Here is a 22240-nt window from a genome sequence, read left to right on the forward strand (position 1 = left end):
TGTCGCAGGTTCACAAATTAACCCGCCTCATCTATTATATTGCACCTATTTTCGCCAAGAGGAAGAAAATCGTAATAATGCAACAAGTTATTTCATGAAATTCAACAGACACCTAGTACGTGGGTGGCAAAATTATAAAAATATATTTTTTTAAATGTGTGTATGTTACGAGTTTATAATAAATATGTGTTCAGTTCATGAATAAATATTAAATTATTTTAGATAGTGAATTACTTACTGGCTTGCAGTCTTCAGGGTTCAGGAAAGTGCACCTGCAGCAGTGTTGCCAGTATACATTTAATTTCTAAAAGTGCAATAGATAGTTCTGAGAATAGATATAAAAACATAAATATTAAATTTGACAATGTATTACTTTTAGCACAGAATCAAAGACATGTATATAAATCTTTGAAATAGACAATTTTTCCGCTCTGTAGCTAGCTATAGAGTCGGACTTCTACAACCCGAAATTCCATTTCAGATTTCAGAATCTAAACCAGAACGTATCGGATACGATACATTTACGTTAGGCCGAGCTCAAACTTCCGTAATTTTGAATCTGAATTCAGATTTTGAATCCAGAAAGCTCCGTTTCTAATAAATGACTTCGGAAAAACTAAATATACGAAAAAATGTACAATTTATTTTTAAATAAATATTTAAAACTGTGTGCAATGTAATTGTAATGGGAGATTAAATTAGACACATAAGAAACATATTTAATAATCAAAATATGAATTTAGATAATTTCACAACATGGGCATTTAAATACAATAAAAGATGCATTTAATTTATTTTTAAACCTATTGAATTTCATTCAGTGACAGAATAATTCAGCATGTATATGAGCTAATGTCGTTTTGTATGGGATCCAGAAAGTTGTGGATTCAGAATTCCCTTAATTAATTCAGAATCGGAAAAACGGATGTATAAGCACAGCCTATAAACTTCACGCACACTGACATATATGATATAGTAGTCTGTGGCTTAAATTCATAATTTTAGTCATTCGTTCTTCACAGCTCACGCCTAGGGGCTGTTGTTCTATTTTATTTTCGATTATCATTATTTTTGTTTTCCACATCCAAAATGAATTCCGTGCTCAATCCCGAGGCTCCTGAGTTTTATCCACATTTGACATCGGTAACACAGGTGCGTGATCCAGCGAGACACAAGGTATCTATAAACCCATTTTTCAATGATGACTTCAAGCATGTGTTTTTCAACTCAGTGTCTTTGAATTGATAAAGTTGTGCGTAACATTTTATTTCTTTTATCTCGCCAAAAGCGTCTGCCGATGCTTATTCGTTTTATAGCACCTTATAGTAAGACGGTATATTGAATACTTAATTTATGTTTTGCTAGGGTAGGTTTGCGAATCTCCAAACTAGCAAGGACGTCTAAGTACATATACATTTATGCATATTAGTAGCAGCTTTAATAATAGCAATTGTGCTTTTAACTGCTTTCTACGATACTTACAATATCAATTAATTTCCTTCAGAGTATTACTTTGTTGAAACTTTACCTTTTAGATATTTTTTTAGAATTGAGCAAAATAATCGATTATGTCTGCTCTAAAATAATAAAAATCATATTAAAATCCATTAGAGATACATTGATATTTGGTTAATTGAGTTGCACCATACAAAGGGACATGTGTATGTCACTGAAGCAGTTATATTCTATTGTTCTTTTATATAAATATATTGAAAGGAAATATTATATACTGGGACAAATTCTTCTAAACCATAATTACAATAAATAAACTTCATCCAAAAAATTTTTTTTTTCAGATGAACTTTATTTAAATACAGGATAATTAAAATACAGGAATTTATATTAGATTATCAATTTTGTAGTTTTAACAGCTGTCAGAATTTAATAATAGAGTTCAACTTTATCAAAATTTCAAATATGACCTCATTTATTTACTAATACACAGATTGCATTTGGTAATAGTTGAATATAACCAATATTTGTGAACTTGTGTGTATATGAAGTCGTTCTTGTTTGATGTGTTATTACATACCTGGTATAAGATGTAGTGTATATAATTTTGCCCTTACAACATTATTGAGAGTCCTATGCAGTCATATTGTTGCACAGTGCACTACACCACACATAATTTATTGTTAGTATTTTTAAATACACATATTTATCTACCTCTATTATAGTCTTTAACCATCCAATATATTATATATAGTATTTTAATTTTGGCTATATCCATTATTACTTCATTTTTATATAGATGTACTCCTCATGATAGGTTTCTTTATGAGATTGTGCTCAAGTTTTGTATGGTCGATATTGACTTACAAAAAGCACTACCACAACAACAAAAGAAATTTGACCACTTTTACGACATAAAAATATTTGGTAATCTCCAATAAAATAATGAATGTTTAACATATATGCAATAATTAAAAGTATTACTGATCATGAAATAAGCAAATTATTACCTTACCCCTAAAACATCAATGCAATTGGCAAAGAAAGTTAGTATATATTTTATACTTTAAGTTCAACCATCAGCATATGGAGAGCAATTTATAACTGTTACATCTTACATACGAAAACTTATGATGAGTTCAATGTATTAAGCAAGATGTAGAATTAAAACAAAACAATTTCAATCTGAATTCTATTAATTTCAGCACAAATTCAAGAATAGTCTTCCCATTGTCAGTAGTTGACTTACTTTTATAACAAAACTACAGTTCTAAACACTGTGAAACTTACTGTTTTGCTAGTATTCATTTCCTTGTTGTGTTTTTGTGTCTATTATATGGTATAAAAATTATATCGTGCAATAATGGTAGTATGGCCAAGATGGAAATATATTCCGATCATGTCTCATTTGACCAAAAATTGTCCCCAAAGATTTACTAAGCCAATGATTGTAGAACCTATATTTTTTCCAATGAATTATTTACATATAATAATAAGTTATATATGTACCAGCAACTCCAAATTTAATGTTTGTTATAATATTAAAGCTGTCATATTTACATAAGTACTATTCACATAAGTAAATGTTTTGGTCAAAGCATTCCTTTTGGTGAATTATATACCAGAGTGTTCAATTTAATATATACCTACATAATATTATATTAAACTTAATATAACATAAATTTCAGTTTTTGCTAGAAAACATAAATAACCTATAATTATCGTAATTATAAGAATCACACAATTGATTTTGCATAACATGTAATCTGTGAATCCATTAACCATTGAAACTAAGTTCAGCTTTCTGTGAACACATTTTGTTTATACATACAGTGCCAATGAGCATTGCCTTAAATAATAAAGATTAGTTTGGTCAGATATAGTATTTATCATATATACATGCAATATATTGTATTTATATGTACTTACAATTTGATATTATGTATACTATTGTATACTTACTTCTATTTTCGTAATTTGCAACAGTAAATTTGCTTTTATAGTTAAGCGTGCTCTATAACATTTGGAGTAGATGCTACCTTAATGTAACTAACTCAGATATGCTTTAATAGATTGACAGTTACTTGTGCTTTTATCTGATTAATGGAGGATGTAAAGAGTGTCTCTGTGACACAGTTTATAAGAAATCCAAAAGTAGATTAGTCAAGTGCAGAAATATTAATAATTTTTTAAAACATGTTATTGCATAATTACTATTCTAGAAGTTTACTGTCAATAGTGAGGTCTTTTTCTTTTCTTTATTAACTAATCTTACTCAACATTTATACTTAATATTTTTCTGTCATCGTCAAGAATTTTTCTATAGTATCAGTGAGGAACTAATACTATTTTCTGGATTTTACTGGCTCTCTATTGGTTGTGTCACAATGGTATGAATTGTAGATGCAGATAAGATACTTCTTGACGGACAGCTCCACTATGTCATTGTAAATTCTAATGGGTAGCAATTGCCACTTTGCATTGTGAAAGTCTGTTGAATGCATATTGACTTACTACATTCATAAGGGCATCTTTCATAGAAGGAGGAGGGAAATGTAATACAAAAAATATTATTTTATATATTTTTTACATAATTCCTATAAAATACAGTACAAATATGAGAAGAGTGGATTGTGATTTGTTTACATTTTGGTTTTCAATTATTGAAAAGGATAAGGACATACTAAGAATCATTACCAATAGAATGTTAAAATAAGGTCTTCTTAAAAAAGTATTACTTATCTATACTATTATATAAAGCTGAAGAGTTTGTGTGTTTGTTTGTTTCTTTGAACGCGCTAATCTCAGGAACTACGGGTCCAAACTGAAAAATTCTTTTTGCGTTTGATATCCCTTTGTTCGTGGAGTGCTATAGGCTATATATCATCACGCTTTACCTAATAAGAGCGGAGCAGTAATGGCTAATCTCAGGAACTACCGGTCCAAACTGAAAAATTCTTTTTGTGTTGGATAGCCCTTTGTTCGTGTAGTGCTATAGGCTATATATCATCACGCTATACCCAATAGGAGTGGAGCAGTAATGGCTAATCTCAGGAACTACCGGTCCAATCCGAAAAAATATTTTTGCGTTAGATAGCCCTTTGTTTGTGGAGTGCTCTAAGTTATATATCATCACGCTATGACCAATAGGAGCGGAGCAGTAATGAAACATGTTGCAAAAACGAGGACAATTTATTAGTTTTGAGAGCGTCCATTGCGTGCGTTGCGTATGACAGGATTGTTCCTCTTAAAAAGTTCTAAAAAATATATTATAAAACAAAGTCCCCCGCTGCATCTGTCTGCCTGAACGTGTTAAACTCAAAAACTACCCAGAGTATTAAGATGAAATTTGGTATGGAGACAGTTTGAGACCCTGGGAAGAACATAGGATCCCGGGAAACTACTACTTTTATAACTGAAAACTTTAGCCTGAAAAACTTTATAACGCGGGCTGAGCCGCGGGCAAAAGCTAGTAATTTATAAAATTTGAATAGTCATATGTTTTTTAAGTAATCGAGTTATAATAATAGGAACTACAATTTTATTACCAAGTTCCAAAAAAAGGAGGGAGATTCTCTATTTGTGTGTTGTATTTTATTTTATATATGCATCTTATGAATGAACTATGCAGTCGAAAGGAAAGATATATATTGATTTTTTTGTATAATATTATTGATGTTAATATTTCATTTGATGGCTTTCTCTTACTGTGAAAAGCTATTCTGTGAAACTCTGGTTTTGATTTTAAAGGTAATAGTAATGTTTGTATGATCATACCTATAATTGATATAATTCTTGCAGCTCTTCATTAGGCATAATATAATATTTTGTTTGATAGAATTTTAGGCGAACCATTGTGTGCCTCACATTCACCGATGTTGCCAATGGACTACAGAAATTGGCCATGTTATATTTGCAAGCATAATATTATGTACTGCCTGAACTTGATTTGGACTCAAGTTTATGTCACGGATCGTACAATTTTAACTTAATTTTTATTGTGTTATATAGGAATATATCTCCATGTATAAAATAGATCATAACCATTTGATTCATGCCAGTGAAAACTCTCGTCTACAATTTTGCCAAATCTAAAATAATAGTAATTTAAATATGTTTATTTTTATATTTTCCAATGATTTGTTTAATCTGAAATTCTCGAAGATTTAACCACGTGAAAATCTGTGTAAATCTTAGTCAAGAAAAACGAGATTTATATATTTATATATTTATTTTGTAATACATCTATTTAAATCCAAGTAAGCCATCTCCGTCAGTTGTCATATGTGTGACGATGCAGATGTGTGACGCTATTTGCGGAATTGATAACCTTCATACCATCTCGTTCTGATAGTATACTCGCTTCCAGTCTATCCCTTTTTGGTCTTGGTACTATATGATTTCGTGTTATGAATTTCTTTCGGCTCCGTTTTCATAGAAAGCTGCTTTCTTCGAGTGGTATTTCGAATTTCCAGTGTTCTATCCATAGTACTATCTCTTCTATGTAATATATGAAAAAAATGTTACTATCTAGCATGCAAATTTAGATTTTATCGGGAAAATCTTATACAAGATAATGTGAAACTAAATTTGTGAAAAGCTAATACTTTAATAGTTTGGCCTACTCATATTATGTCTAGACTTGTCTAACAAATACAAATGAAATCTATATAATATTATTACATAATTCGCAATCGTCGATTTATATCCAAATTTATAAAGTAAAACCCACTTCATTAGTCCAGTTATATACGAATCAGTATTGTAGCAAATACTTTGTTAGGGCGATAGCCTTTTAATTGCAGCCTACGGTTGTGACTGTAGATCAGATATGAATTGCAGATGAACCGACTCACAATTGATTGTCTGATCAGTGTGTCTGGGACGAGAGCCATATAGGCGGTGTACTACTGTACCTTCCATTATCAGGAGGATGGGAAATATATTTGTGTCCCACGCAGTAGGTCGTATTAAAATGAATGCCCGGTAAAACCATAGTTTTTGATTAACGACGTGGTAGCTAACGATTTAATTCGCGGAAACGTTTCTGTCATTGCATTATTTAAGTTGTCTCTGTCACTGCTTGGTGCACGAGTTACAGGCGGAAATATACAAAGATTAACGGATAATTGCTGTAAATAATAAATTTTTGATCTTTTTGAATTTTTTAACAACAAATCTATTCGTTTATAAATTGTGTATCTTATACCTAGTGTAGTTTGCAAATTAAAATTATATGTATTTAGGAAGAGATGCACAGAATCAACAATTGGAACAAAGTTATTTTCATTATGAAATTAATTAATAAATGGCATTATTATAATAAATTGGAAACAACCTATAGATAACGTATTGCACAAATATGTTTATTTCTTTTTACGGGTTATAAATTTCAATTAAGTAGCTTCTAAAAACTGCATAAAATACAGTAAGCGATGTTTTCGTGAGAGGGGGGGGGGGGTCTTAAGAAAAAGCTTATCGTGTCGATGTGCAGAACTAAAGCCTTGAAAAGGTTCCCTTTTTATTTAGGTAGGTTGTATGTTTTAAATACATATCTCACCCATACCGTAGCTCTGTATTAGTATTAAGTAAAAAAAATCAAATGAAAATACATAGCAGTGGCGAAGCGTCTATACAAGCCGATTCCCACCGGATTTCCTTTTAGGTTTTCGGTGATACTAAACAATATATTTAATAGGTAAATTTAAATTTACAACATATCAGACAATGGACAATAATTATAATAGCTTAAGTTATTAATTAATGGTCACTTAATAATGACATCTATCGACCATTAGCCCGTTGTTTGTTAATTTAATCGATATGGATTACTTATTTTAAATAACATTAGATGGCGCACCATGTATTTAGTTTCCCAGAAATTCCGTTACCAAAGTGAAATCGTGACGCCACAGGCGCAAGGTAACCCGCTGTAAAAGCGGCTTAATGTCGTAGTATGTTTTTTTAATATAGATGGCAGCGCTTTATATGACTTTGTATGCCAGTGTTTGTCGGGATCGGGCGGAAGATATTAGTACAGGATCCCTGGTACACTTTTCATCGTTTATTACTATCAAGCTGATTTTTCGTGAGCTTCCTCTTGACTAGACGCCCAAGTTTTTTTTCTTACAGTAATGTTGGTAAATGGTAGCTTAATAGGGGTAGCAAAGATAAAATATGTTGATTTGACGAATTTTAAAAATTTATTACTAACTGAATTTTCGTACAACAATTTGTTGGGCGTCTCATTGAAACGAAGCTATTCTCGAACATTTAGCTTGATAGTAATTATTTTTACATTAAGTATTAGTACTATAACTTTTAAGCGTAGGACCAAGATGACATACCACGCAATTTGTACGACTATGTGAGTAGTAAGTTATGCAAATGTTAGCTAACCAATAAAAAAAAAAATTGCTGGTTAGTAATTATTTTTCATGACCTTGTTTATGATACATGTTGGAGAGGGGACTCCCTAACAAAACCTTATATTTTGTAGGACAAATATTTTTTCACGTTATTTAGATAATTATCTCGATAATTAACAAAGCAAAATTCGGTTAGTAATACGTTTTTCAAATTCGTCAAATCAGGATATTTTATATTTGCTACCCCCTATTAAGCTACCATTTATTTACCAACATTACTGTAAGGAGAAAACTTGGGCGTCTAGTCAAAAGGAAGCTGCTACTCACGAAAAATCAGCTTGGTAGTAATAAACGATGAAAAGTGTACCAGGGATCCTGTACTGTATGGGCAAAGGGAACCCGAGCATTTTCGGCTTCACGTTAACCGACTTTGTATAGTTGTCACATTTTACACCTATCAAACGTCATAATTTATTATGTTACCAAGTGGCGATGTTTGTAAATTGTCATATTCATTTTATTTTTTGATAGTTCTGTGATATTTAGTTACTAGCGCTTTGTTTATTTAGAAACTACAAGTAAATGTGTATTATAATGGAATTAACTAACTGTGATCAGTTTAATGTCCTGTACCTTTACGTAAGTATATTATTAGTCTATGATTTCACACATTAGTATTTAGATGGTTCAATATTTGAAGTAGATCTGTAAGTTTTTGATTTCAGACACAAAATGTTTGTTAGAAGAAAATAAATATTTTATTTTACTGAATTTAAAATAGCACCACGATACAAGCAAAAGTTAACGAATAACCTTTCTTGATTATTTTAATTGATTATAGTTAAATAAGTTTATCATGTAGGTACACTTAAGCTGTTGGTCTGTTTGGCGATCGTGATACCTATTTCTATAAGGGGAAATTACATTTACAGTTTTATTTTGAAAATAAACAGATACTTATAGGGAGGTAGTGTGGTTATAATTTTAATACTTACTTTTGTTTGCTGTTAAAACAAATTAATAGGTAAGTACTTATATTTGTGATTAATGGAAGGATGAACATTTATTATTCGATTTTATGAATGTTTCACATATTTACGCATAATATGTAATTTAGTAGGTATGTCAACGTTTGTCGATTTTGAATCAAGACTTTCGTTGTCTTAGTTTTTGTTTTCTGATAAATTGCCCCCGATATCTTAACTGACACCAATTATTTTACACCGGGTTACCTTTGAAAAAATTCACCCTTCGCCACTAATACATAGTTTATCTATTCGCTTGTGTTAAAAACACATAACATGATTTATATAACGGTCGACTCGAGAGCAAAATTGCACATGATTCCAAAACCATTTAACTGCAGAAGATTTGCTCCCGGGGTCATCATTCAATCAGACGCCGTGCGCCCATTTGGCATCAATCATCTGTGCGCCATATAACTCCTATTATAGAACAACTGTGGAGTGCCGCGTGATCTCACAATACTTTATATGCAACGTAAAACGATTCTAAATCTGTTTGTTTTGTATACAAGCCTGTGAACAGATGGGCTCGGTGAGTCATCCCCTAATATTTTAACAACGTACAAACTTATTATATAAATCACAAAACCCCGTCGTTACACCACAGCCTGTTATACTCTTCCTATATGAAGTTCCGTTGCTAACTACATTAGAAAAGGCACAAGTCCTACATTTTTCAAGCACGATACCAAACTTCTATTTTCCTTTTCTTGTTTATAGGTTGAGCATTATTTTTAACTCCCGCAGGAACTTGTCCCTTTCGTCAAATATTTAAATTTAAATTATTAACTTATTGTTTTAACATATTAATATAATTTTGTCATTCATACAATTGTTAAGCTATGGTGACCTCCGAGTTCCCAAAGTGTATAAATAAACTACAATATTGTACTTATGGTGTTCTATATATACAGTAACAAATATGTATATTAAAAAAAATAATATGCTTTATAATATTCTTCATTATCTTAGATTGTGGTATATATGCATTAATATATGTGTGTTATTAAAGTGGCACTTGTTACCAAGCCCCTAAGACCATAATTATAATTTATCAGTAAAAATCATGATGTAATATTTGATATAGTTTAATTTTCATTTTATTATCACATTATCCAACCTGGAGTAACATGATAATATTCAATTTAAGGCGATACCTCAAAATTTCGTCATATTAAATTTTAAAGGCCGAAATATCCATGATTATTAATTATTTTTACGTTTTTCTTTCAACTGCGAGAATTAATCACTAACTAGACGTGTATTTAAATTCTTTACTTGCCAATACTTGTTTAGTTACCCAGATTAAAGCCGAAACAAAATGTATGAAAATGGACCTTGAGGTATCGCCTTAACGTGTATGCATGGCCATTGGCAGTGGTTAACAATAAACAGTAGGATGACACACGTACTCGGTGGCAAGTTACGTGATAACATGATCGTTTAGATGGGTGTGGATGCAGACGCGATTTGCGGAGCACGTATGCCATAGGTGGAGCGGGTGCACGCGCTAGGCGGCTACATACCACTTAACCACTTATCAAGCCGTGCGCCGCTGGGTGCGTTTATTCTATTTTTGATGCATTAACTTCTGTTAACAGGGCGGATATTCGAAAGTGAAAAAGACAATTATATCATCGAACAATATGCCGTTGGGAGTAGCGTATGATGTGTTTAAAACATTCAACGATTTCAACATCGTCACTTATCAGCTAAGCGAAAATGTCATCGAACAAACAAACCAAATACTGATCAATGAATTACCAGCTGTGAAGTTAAAATAGTAAGTAATACGCCAAAAACACACCAATATAGTCGAACAAGCTTATTGAACACTTACCGCAGCTAACCAAATCGTTTTACACTTGCAAAGTGTTTGACTTCATCACAACCAACCACTTAGCAATACAATATCGAAATATATACTTTTAAAAATATTATAGTAAATTGTACATTGATATATAACCAATAAAAATTTAATATGTATTCACTAAACAGCACTGATTATATTTAGCCGCAACGTTACCTGCACCCTGCATTGCGAATTGTTTTATACCAAATATTGTTTTGTTTCTTCATTAATAGCTATGATAACGAATACAATACAGAGAAGATAACCGACGCTAACGACAGTTTCCTGGATAAAGTGAACATTAACATCGACACAATGAACGGAGTGCAAAACTCGAACGACATGTTCCACCTCAATTCAACCAAAGCTACCCCGTGGAACGATGCGCCCATCATTACCAAGATACAGGTAACGTTAGCATGTAAATACAGACTACACTATTTGTTATTCACATTGTCATCTATGTATATTTGTATAATATACCATCTGTTAACGTTTAAAATAATCTCATTTGCATAATGTTGATGGTGTAGTTGTTTTTGTTATGTATAAATATTTTATTTATTTCTTTTTAGATGGGCTCCACAGTATTCATTGCAGCTAAAAACATTCCACGACCTCAGCTCAATTTCAAAGACACCATTGACAATTCAGAGAATTTATGGGTGCCAAAAATTTCTGATAAACCAAATAACATTAAGCCTTTGGCTTTGAACATATTATACAACGAGGATGGCGAAGCCGTCGGGTGAGCAGATATGTTTTATTTATGTAACTTTTCGTTGAAACTACTGGTGGGATTCTGAAAAATCTCACTTATTGAAAGTATAGCCGCGAGTAAAACCTTAGTATATTAAAGTATATTTTGCATGGCATACTATTTTGTGCCTCCCGCCATTAACTTATTTCATAATTTCCCAAACATAAGCTAGTCATACTGTAAGGTCGTCCGACCGACATGTTACTCGTCTCGTATTGCTGAAGTATGAATCCTTTCGTACAAAGTTCTTTCACCTGTAGTTCTGCGGAGGTGTTGCAATTTGTTTTGTGCGGTGGTTTTATTTTCATGGCGGCCATTGACTCGATAAATATTATAAATTATTTCTTCGTATTTTCTAAATTATCAAATTATTTATAAGTTAATGTTTATGAACTAAATTAATTAATCTGCCATGTCGTTTAAACCCTAATAAAAAAAAAATCTTTGCATTACACTTTACTGGGTCTTTAAAGCGCAAGGCCTACAAATTTATCAATAAATAAGATTTGAATATAGTTTGTGAAATCGGTTATAATCTTCTAAAAACGGATTTACAACCATCATCACCGATAGGTTTCCGAATATAATGTCTTTAGCGATAGCGATCACCGTACACAAGATGTTAAACCCGCTTAAGCACAGTTAAATGTGTCGCGTTTCGGGATGAGCCTGTCCATATACGGTTATTAACAGTCCGGCATAGTTATGTCGAAAGAAAGATAATCGTCTCACGATTCTATATTTGAACGCCAGTGGAAGTTGCTTTGTCGTGCCAGTAAAGATAGTGTAAGTTGGTTCGCGCAGATACGAGCACCCATACAGAGTTGAGTTGGATCTGTATCACCCGCCGTCGTACATGATCGAGCCGGACCCGGAGCCGCCCACTTTCCCCTACGCGCTGGACGAAACCAAGTTCACGTTCGTGGCGACAGAGGCGGCACTGGACGCGCTCGTGGAACACTTGACAGGAGTCCTGGAGCTGGCCGTGGATGTCGAACACCATTCCTACAGGACTTACCAAGGTACGTAGTAACGTCTGTACCAAAGAGAATCATAATATATGATACAACATTTATATTCAAACGTAGAAATTAAGATTTCATTAGAATTTGATTGTAGTGTTAAAAACATCAATGTTTTTATTATAGGCATAACGTGCCTTATTCAAATATCGACGAATGAAGGCGGTGACTTCATTATTGACACGCTTGCCATCAGGGAACATATTCACAAATTGAATTTGGTGTTTACTGATCCCAAGAAACTTAAGGTAAGCATTATCTATGTTATCTAATTTTACACTAATTTCGAATTAAAGTTTATAAACGTTGATCTAGTACGACGAGACAGAGTTTGAAAATTTTAAGTGGGCAAGATGAACACCAACAATTCTTTTTCGGCGGGGAAAGATCGCAACAACCGCCTAGTCTCAAAACCGACTGACAGATTCTCGTGGACATCCTCGGTCTTACAACTTAGCGTGGAACCGTTCATGCACCAAAACCGACTTTGAACCGATGTGTGTAATTATAGGTATTCCACGGCGCAGAGAACGATGTGCTGTGGCTACAGCGCGACTTTGGCGTGTACATCGTGGGCCTGTTCGACACGCACCAGGCCGCCAAGGCGCTCAACATGCCCGGCCTCTCGCTCAAACACTTGCTCTTCAAGTATTGTAACTTCAATACCGACAAAACGTAAGTTTACGTCATTGATCCGTATGATTCTGTACAGAATGTAAGGCATGTCACTTAGAATCTCCATAATGTTGTTATGTTAACATAAGATCTATATTATTTATCTGAAGCTCGAAAAATAAACTAGTGGGTTAATGTTAAATTATTCACTATATGTGACCACCCACAATTCCCTAAGTAGTCTTTGCCGCACAATAAGTATAAAACGCAATAAATTTGGTAAAAACATAAACCATAATTCTTGTTGATACTTAATTTTTTGTCATTAATACAATTGAACGACAGTACGGTGATGCTGATAATGCGCGAACCGATGGCCCATAAGCAGTAGCAACAGTGTTTGTATTGCAAATCACTGCATAATATTTCGATAATCTCATTACTCCAAGAAGTATGATGTAAACTCTCAATATGACGTGTAAGCTCGTCAAAGAAGATTACATGGTTATCCCTCTTAATGCGGCGTTTAAAATCGTCACAGCGCCAACGTTGTTATTGTCCTTGCAGATACCAGCTGGCGGACTGGCGCATCCGTCCGCTGCCAGCGGTGCTAGTGGAGTACGCGCGCACGGACACGCACTACCTGCTGTACGTGTGGCGCATGATGAAGCACGAGCTGCTCGACGTGGCCGCCGGCCAGCCGCACCTGCTGCTCAGCGTGTTCGAGGAGAGCCGCCAGATATGCGCTGCTGTGAGTACTACAACATTAAATAGTAACCAGCGAGCAACTTGGCTACAATACTGCGTGGTGGCTGGTTTTTTGTATTAGTGTAGCTACGTTTACGTACAAAAAAAATAGGTTAGTTTGCTCAAGTTGTTTGCGAGCGTATTATAAGCGTATTGAGAAAATATATTTATATAATATTTTTTGTCGTAACAAATGATATTTTACTTTTAGAAAAGTCAATAATTATGATGATTTATTTTTTATTTGTAAACAATACAAAAGTCGTGTGGTCGGTGAACAATTAATAAGACTAGCTTGTTTCAAACCGTTTGTAATCGTCAAAAAAAAAAATCCTACGAATGTTTCATTGCCTCTACAGACATACAACAAAGAGGTGATACACGAGACCAGCCACATTCCTCTTTATATTCGCTCGAAAAAGTCCTTCAACACGCAGCAAATGGCCGCGCTCAAGATGCTTTACAAGTGGAGGGACTCGCAGGCCCGCGAGCAAGATGAAAGCACCACGTACGTATCCTTTAACACATCAATATTTACTCACGCTAATAACCCTGATAGGATCAGTAGAGGTGTAACCGAACAAAACAAAAGAGTGCGCTTATGATTCCCCGATATTACAACCGTTTTATAATTGAAATCGATAGTGTGCTTACTGATATAAACAACATAAAATTAGCAATAGACTTAGTTGTATATAAGAATTACAAAATATATATTTTTAATTTGCCGTCCTGGGAACCAAATCCACGATCACCATTATATCTACCATTAGACTAACAAACTGTTTACGTACCAATGTGTCTCTAAAATGGTGTCAACAGTGCGTACCTTTATCCGACAGGTACCTCATACCCAACCATATGCTGTTGGCGCTCGCCGAGCAGTTGCCCCGCGAGGTGCAAGGCGTCAACGCATGCTGCGAACCCATGCCACCCTTCATCAAACAGAACCTACTCACACTGCACAGGATGATCTTGTCGGTGAGTAGAAGCTTCAGTGTATTACCCTGGCTGCATAGTAGGGAATGGGTACGTGCCCCTAGTGAGAGACAAATTATAATTAGTATCCGAGCATTATTTGAGCAGCATATATGTTACGATATTGATGGTGGTGTATAAGGAAAGTGTAAAATTTTACTTAACCACTAATAGTGTGTTCTTGGCCTCAGATAAATGTATAATTATTATTATTCATTCCATACAATTGGCTAAAGAAAGTGAAAACATTTATGTTCAATTTTTATATCGTCGTATATCGAACGGGCTCTTGCTAGGGGCACAGAACTTACAAACTCAAGTTAGCATATTACTAGCTATTGTCGAGTGATATAATGTTTATCGACATTTTTTGGATTGCCCTGTTTTAATGTGCAATGACGTCACTACCCGCCAGGATCTCTCATGTTCATAACCAATAGCTACTGTTTATTTCCAATATTATTTGCTAATCTTATTTGTGTCTTCATGTAATTTCCTTTGATTATTTGATGGTTGTTGTACACTACACAAAACTGAATGAGATTAATGTTTGTGTTATAGCATTCAGTTTAACGAACCTCATTTTCTATTACGAAATACTTATGATAAACAATTATTATAAACGATCATTTAAAATTATTTCAGTAAATTGATTGGTATGTAGTTTATATCTTCTCATTCTTCTAAATATTCACATAGAGTTTTAAAATCGCTTACATATTATCCCTACGTTACATATAAAATTGTTAAAAGACGCAGTTTGTGTGTGACTGCTAATTTTTGTAACTACTGACTTGACCACGAGACATTGAATAGAAAGTAGGTCATAACGACCTTGACCCGTGAACGTCTTTGCTAGTTAAATCTTAAAGCAATTGTTTCCTGTCACGTATGATGCAGATAACGTCTCTCGCTGATCGACTTTAGTTGGACTCTAATACAATTGCCATAAGGTGCTATCCCTGCGGTACCTTCATGAATAGATTCCCAACATTTTTGCTCAGGTTTTAATAATTCTTTAAAATTATTTGATGGACTTGATTCACAAGACCGTACATAGAGGCCATAGTTTCCAAGAATCTGGGTATATTAATTCAGAAAATAAAGAACCGAGAAATATTCGGTTTCGACATAAAACTTTGTCTTGCTTTTATAGGCCAGCTATTTGTATTGGTCTTTATTCACCAACAGCTGCACGTTATTTAACTAGAACAACACAAGCGTGTAGTTACTTAAAACAATCAAGCAATAAACAAATAATTCGGTCCAGAATTCATTATAAATATTCACTTTGGCCGAACTTAGCACGCTGGATGTTAATGTGAACCAAAGTGTTGGTAAAATTATTTTACCAAAGTAACGTTATTGAGAATGATTTTTGTATGGCAGTGTCGCCAGTTGCCGATCGAACCCCAACTATATCAAATGCCGACAAGCATCAGGAGCATGTTAGACGTGTCTCACCAGACGCTACCCGCTTACGACGTTCATGATTTGTCACAATTCCCCGAACTTGGGTAATTATTTTTTTCTATTTTGTTTTGCTTGTCCCATTATTTACCACCGAACTGAATGCTCGTTAGTTCAGGAAAATAAAAGCGATTTTCTGTTGTGTGTATTTCGATTTAAAAAGATACTAAATTATGCAGGCTTATATATTGGAAATGTATATATGTTGTGCTTTTGGCGAAAAGAATGACTTTATACAGTGATATAAACTAAAAAGTAACACCAAAAGCACACGTTGTCAGCAAGTGACTAGAACGAGTACTAAGTAACCTTATAACCAGATATGTCGATGGTCCACTCTAATTGAAAGTTCATAAAATAACAGCTGATTTGAATAGTGCGTCATTTTAAAGATTGTTTGCGCTTTCAAATAGTTTAAATGTGTAATTTTCCTGATCTAAATGAGCGCATCATCAAGGTAATCGCAAATAACCCGTCTAGCTATCCGGCCACGTAGTGTAGCCCTACACACTGTATCAGTAATTGTTTTGTATATTGTTATCATTGTGTTATCATTTTATCTTTTAGACAATTTACATCGCATATAAAAAATTAAGAGAATTGTCAATATCGCGATAATAGATAATGTGTTAAAATGCGTGTAAATTATAACTATGTATGTTTGCGTTGCAGTGAACAGCAACACGTGAAGTTACAGCATGCGATGCTGTACTTGAACAAGCCGAGTAACTTGCACGTGGAGGTGCCAGCGTTCGTGCCCGGCCATTTACTCGGAGAACGTCCCGCTATTGTAAGTATTACTTATTACAGCTGAAGATAGGTATATAGGTAAGATCATCTGCTCTTGGTACTTGCGTATAGTATATAAGTGTCTCATGACTACTCCCAAATATCCTAATATAATAAACTCCATTCTCATTGAAAAATGCATGCATTCATGACTTAGCCACCTACAAGGGGTAGAAAATGGTAAGGAAAATATTGTGCACCGGATAATGTCACTCATCATAATAAAATAGAAACGCAACGTTAAAGATGCCAATCTATAGCGTTGTGTGAAATGATGCGCTGCCGAGCAGCATTCAACAATGTTGAGAGTAGCTCTGATAAATAGGTATTTGCAGTGTTCATGAATTGGCTCCTTAAAGATTTGCAATCCTTAGAGAATATCTAATTTGTTCAATTCTGTGTCATGAAAATTGAACACAATATTTATGAGATAATTATAATAGTTTGATTCGAATTTTAAAATAACGAAATTTCATTCGCTGTCTCATGATGCTACTGATCTGGAACTGATATTATCTTTGAGTGCTACACGTTTATGTTATATTTACGGAACATAACGCGGACAAAGGCCCGAGCAAAAGCTTATATTGCATTTAATCCGCGTCATGTTTCGCCGCAATACCTTTGTTTTCCTTATTTCAGTCTTATGCTTATCTATCGTTTATTTGTCTGTTGTATTGTTTTTTAAACATTTAACCACGTCATTATTTTTCAGGTGTCCGATTTGAACGTTAATGCGAAATTATTCATTCCACCTTACGACAGATACAGGAAATATCGATGTCTAGTACAGGTACGTGTAATAGATAAACATAAAGAGTATTTGTCTCTTGTCGTGGACTCGTTTTAGTGCAGTATACCGAACTACACTAATGTTTACAGATGGAAGAAATAAAAGAATTCAAGGAAAAAGAAGCAAAAGTTGCCGCTATCAGCAAAGGCAACGAGCTTATCAAAAAAGAAGTGCTCGTGAAACTGCAACAAGCACAATCACAAATTAAACAGGAGGAAATCGACATCAAGCAGGACTCCCTTGTCGGGGTCTCTCATGAAAACGACGAATCAGACGCAGACAAGAAAATAGCACAGCGTAAAAGGAAAATATCAGCTGAGAAAGTGGAAGAAAAGGAGGCGCCCAAAGTCGTTGAAGAAATTAAAAAGGACGTCATTATTAAAACAACTAAGAAAGATGAGACCGATTTAAAACCATACGAATATAAAAATGCTAACTACAAAAAGTTTTACGATGACGTCAATAACCCTAAGCAAAATAAAACTAATGTTAAAAAATATAAAAAGAAATAATAATTTATCATTAAGTGAAAATAATATTATATAATTCTTTTTATATTATTTTATCGTTTTATTTATTAACCGTGATTCTGTATGGAATATTTAAATAAAACAAGAATCATGTTAATGTACTGTTTACTTTTAAGGGAAAAGTAACATTCGGTACTGCCATGTTTGTAGCATTTTTATAAATATGCTCACATGTGTGACACTAGGTTTTTGTGAGGAAAACCTTTGTGCCACACATGAGGCGGTCGTGTATACGCGGCTGCGTACGCGGCGCCGGCGGCGAGCTAGTGTCTTTATTATTACTCCGATATATCGTCAGATACATCCTCGCGCACTTTCACTTTGTTCTTGAATCTTCTGTTCGCGTAGCCTGAGTCATTTCTTTCCTTCACCACCCCTTTACCTTCGACTTTATTTTTTGGCCTTACGCGGAATTTCTTGTTTCGCGGTTCTTCATCCCTAACTACTTTTTTACTCCTGTGTGTGGGGCGCGAATGGCTCTCCGTCGACGGATTGACTCTGTTTTCCTCCTCGACGGGTAGCTCTCGTTTTAATGCACTCTTGAACGTCTGCCCGCGTGTCGGCTCGTGCAACGAGAATGTAATTCGATCGTGATGTATCTGTTGAATTAACTATGTTTATATATCTGCCAGTAAAGTAATAAAAGTTTTTAATTCATCCATAAATATGCTTTTATTAACACTAACCCGATACTCAATGGTGAGGTAACATTCCTCCTCGTCTTCGCAAATGAGCGAGTTGACGTCTGCTGGTTTGGCCGCATTAGCAGGCCGCCTGCCGACGCGAGCGAATCGCCACAGCGACCGAATTCGAGGACCGCATGATTTAACAATCTCACTAACCTGCAATTTCACATAATATTTATGTTATTAATTATACTAACAAGACATGGTCTGTCCGTCATATGTTTGTGTTTCTATTGGTATAACTTATAAGCTAGCCACATAAAGGATAGAAGAGATGCGAAGTAGTAACATTTTATAACTTTTTTGAGGAAACAGTTGGAAACTATGGTACTTCGTCATCTTCATTTATAATAGATATTATTTTATAAAATTATTGTTCCTTTATGTGTACTCATTTGTAATGCTATTTAGAATGGTTCAAATACCTATATGTAATTGTAGTAATTATTAATTTTAACTCACAAAAAGGCTCTCTGTATTAAAATAGGTGTCATTCATATAGCTACAATGTAAATAGATGAAAGTTAATGCTTTAAAAAAAACTGGTGGACATTCTAAAACCCTGGACACAAAGCGCCATGTATCTTAAAACGTTGACAAAGTACATTAAATACAGGGGAAAAGAGGAGAATGTTATGTTCTGTGTGCCGTCTTATCTTCAAGCAGATAGTTTCAACTCGTTTAACTGCATTTCTAAACGTAGGCTTTATTGATTTTATCGTGCACCATTTTTAGACATGACCTATTTTTTTTATAAATGTGTCTAGAAATACATGAGTTATATTACTTGTATTGTGCATTTGCTGATATGTGAAAATTTGTGGCAAACTGTTGAAATTAAAAGGTGACTGTTAAAAACTCTGCTAAAGTGCAACTGCGTTACTGAATCAAAGAATATAATCACTATGTACTGAATAAGAGATAATTTTTCAAACATCGGATGAAAGTTATTCATGGAAAAATACATCGTATAAATGAACTTATTGTTGGATATTCAGATTATTATTAATTTATAACTTCATCGGATTATTATAAGTTTATCTGATAATTGGAAAATTAAACCTAAGTGTTAATAATAAGTAATGTTACCTTCATTTGCTCTGCGCCGTCACACATGCCGCTAGTGCGATGTTCTATGCCGAAACTGTTAATGCAAGCGCGATCGTCTGCCATAAGCGAATCTATTTGTATGGCGCACTTTGGGGGTGCGTCTGTGCGTTCCTGTTGATAAAATTGTGTTAACAATTATAATATATTGGAGAGACGAGTAAGCCTGATGCGCAAATACCGTCCATAAACAGTGTCATCACCATCCACATTTTGAATTACAAAACCTCGCATGGAATTGCTCTGTACTCGTCACACGCCTCGTTTAGTGTATTGGCGAATAATTTGTGCACGAATATGACAATGAATTATGAGTAACATATATACACGAATAAGCTGTCTACACACTCGTACCTTGTACTCGGCGAGTATCTAAATCAAGGGTTCTACTGCTCAACTAGTGAAACAGACTTAGTTTTTTAAATATTTAGACGCATTTGTTATTCTAATAATGCCTACAATGGAGTAGTCCTCCCTCTGCTAATCTAATCCAGGACCTACAGATTTACAATAGTGTGCTATAGGCGAATGTGACGAGAGAGCTTTCTGATTACCCATTTTTTTTAAATTTCACGACGTGCATGTTGCTTGTTGTTTACACCATTTGAGAACTTTGGCCAACTCTGAAATTGATACTTAGAACTGCTCTGTACAAACAACATCCTAATATAATGAGTAATACTCTTGATTCTACCTAGTTGGGACCTATAGTCTAGTTGGGAATGAATCAGACTGCCGCGACGAAGGTCCTCGTGTTCATAACCCGAGGGACACACCTACCATTTCAATGTTATGTGTGTATCGTGTATCAATTATCGTTATTGTTATAAGTTCGTCATATCGGTGAAGGAAAAAAGTCAGGGTTTCAAACTATCTCCATACCAAATCTCACCGAAATCTGTTGGGTAGTTTTTGAGTTTATCGCGTTCAGACTGACAGATGTGGCGAGGGACTTGGTTTTAGAGAGTATTTTTTAGATTTTTTTTAGAAAATAAATTCCGTCATAAATCATTGTTGCGCACCAGCGCACGCAACGGAAGCTCTGAAAAATAATGAAAGTCTCCATTTTTGCAACATTTCTCATTGATGTACCGCCCTATTGGTCATAGCATGATTTTATATAGCCTATAGCCGTCTTCGATGAATAGGCTATCATAGACTTAAAGAATTCGAACCAGACGTTTCTGAGATTTGCGAGTTCAAACAAACAAACTCTTTAGCTTTTATATAATAGTATCGATAGAGCATAGATAGATAATCAGGACAGGAGTCAATAGGTATGATATATTTATTTTTAACATATAAGTTACTTTACCCAGCCAATGTCATCGCAACGCTTTGGTTCATCGTAACAAATGTAATAATTAGTTGCTTTAGAACCGTCACTCCTTTTCTCCGTGGACCAAGTGTACCAGTTATCACCGAACTTGAACATGCTATTAATATGGCTCTGGCGGTATATCAAGGGGAAGATCATCTCATTGGGGTGCAGCTGTTTAGGCTTCTCCGTTGTAGATTTCTCTTCCTCGTATTCAACTTGCTTCTCATCGGCATGCTTGCGAGTTTTTATAAAGGGCATTAGTGTAACTCTACTTTTTCGGTCCCATGACTCCGTCCGCGGCGTCTCTTCTTCTTCCATCTTAGAATCTTCTTCAGAATGCATAACTACTTTTACTTTTACTGCTAGTGTAAGTTGCAACAAGCAGACGCCCAACACGACACACCCTGACCGATGCATTTTAGAATATGCGAATTTTCGGACATACTCTGCACCATTCAAATACAGTTATTGTTTTGGTTAAAAAAGGAAGTTGCTTTTGTGGTAGATCGATAAGAGTAGTGTTTGTAAATACCAGAGAAGTGGATTCAATGCTAGCGTGAAAGAATCACAAACGCCTTGTTTCTTTTCTAAAGATGTGTTTAGATTAGACTTTCCGTAATAAAAATGCGAAAGTATGTCTATTATGTTTTATTGCGAAACTATTAAAACCAATTCTGATGATGTTTAAATTGAACTTTGAATATGAACAAGGGCCATTAGATGAT

At 34.4% G+C, this 22240-nt stretch overlaps 2 protein-coding genes across 3 annotated transcripts; one reads left to right on the plus strand and one right to left on the minus strand.

Moving 5' to 3' along the window:
- Window positions 1-984: 984 nt before the first annotated feature.
- Window positions 985-19066, plus strand: LOC115448909 (exosome component 10). 2 transcript variants are annotated; one of them, XM_030176532.2, is made up of 14 exons: window positions 985-1176; window positions 10447-10628; window positions 10931-11105; window positions 11273-11445; window positions 12262-12479; window positions 12606-12727; window positions 12991-13154; window positions 13662-13845; window positions 14201-14349; window positions 14684-14822; window positions 16209-16336; window positions 16962-17079; window positions 17794-17871; window positions 17961-19066. In XM_030176532.2, the coding sequence occupies exons 1-14, from the start codon at window positions 1090-1092 to the stop codon at window positions 18381-18383; spliced, it is 2340 nt and encodes a 779-aa protein (XP_030032392.1). In that variant the 5' UTR covers window positions 985-1089; the 3' UTR covers window positions 18384-19066. The 2 variants fall into 2 exon arrangements, with proteins under 2 accessions (XP_030032392.1, XP_030032393.1); XM_030176533.2 differs by having other exon boundaries at window positions 994-1152.
- Window positions 18490-21932, minus strand: LOC115448906. Its single transcript, XM_030176528.2, has 4 exons — window positions 21510-21932; window positions 20177-20308; window positions 19088-19243; window positions 18490-19000 (listed from the first exon to the last, which is right to left on the minus strand). Exons 1-4 carry the CDS (start codon window positions 21930-21932, stop codon window positions 18680-18682), a joined length of 1032 nt encoding a protein of 343 aa, XP_030032388.2. The 3' UTR covers window positions 18490-18679.
- Between the last annotated feature and the right edge of the window lie 308 nt (window positions 21933-22240).

Source organism: Manduca sexta, chromosome 27 (genome assembly GCF_014839805.1).
Source record: "Manduca sexta isolate Smith_Timp_Sample1 chromosome 27, JHU_Msex_v1.0, whole genome shotgun sequence".
Classification (NCBI taxonomy): domain Eukaryota; kingdom Metazoa; phylum Arthropoda; class Insecta; order Lepidoptera; family Sphingidae; genus Manduca; species Manduca sexta.

Coding starts and splice junctions, on each gene's coding strand:
- LOC115448909 (XM_030176532.2), top strand. CDS start 1,090: ATGAATTCCGTGCTCAATCCCGAGGCTCCTGAGTTTTATCCACATTTG. Junction 1,177..10,446: donor GTGATCCAGCGAGACACAAG/GTATCTATAAAC, acceptor TTCTGTTAACAG/GGCGGATATTCGAAAGTGAA. Junction 14,823..16,208: donor TGCACAGGATGATCTTGTCG/GTGAGTAGAAGC, acceptor TTTGTATGGCAG/TGTCGCCAGTTGCCGATCGA.
- LOC115448906 (XM_030176528.2), bottom strand. CDS start 21,932: ATGCATCGGTCAGGGTGTGTCGTGTTGGGCGTCTGCTTGTTGCAACTT. Junction 20,309..21,509: donor GTTGCGATGACATTGGCTGG/GTAAAGTAACTT, acceptor TTTTATCAACAG/GAACGCACAGACGCACCCCC. Junction 19,244..20,176: donor ACGGCGCAGAGCAAATGAAG/GTAACATTACTT, acceptor GTGAAATTGCAG/GTTAGTGAGATTGTTAAATC.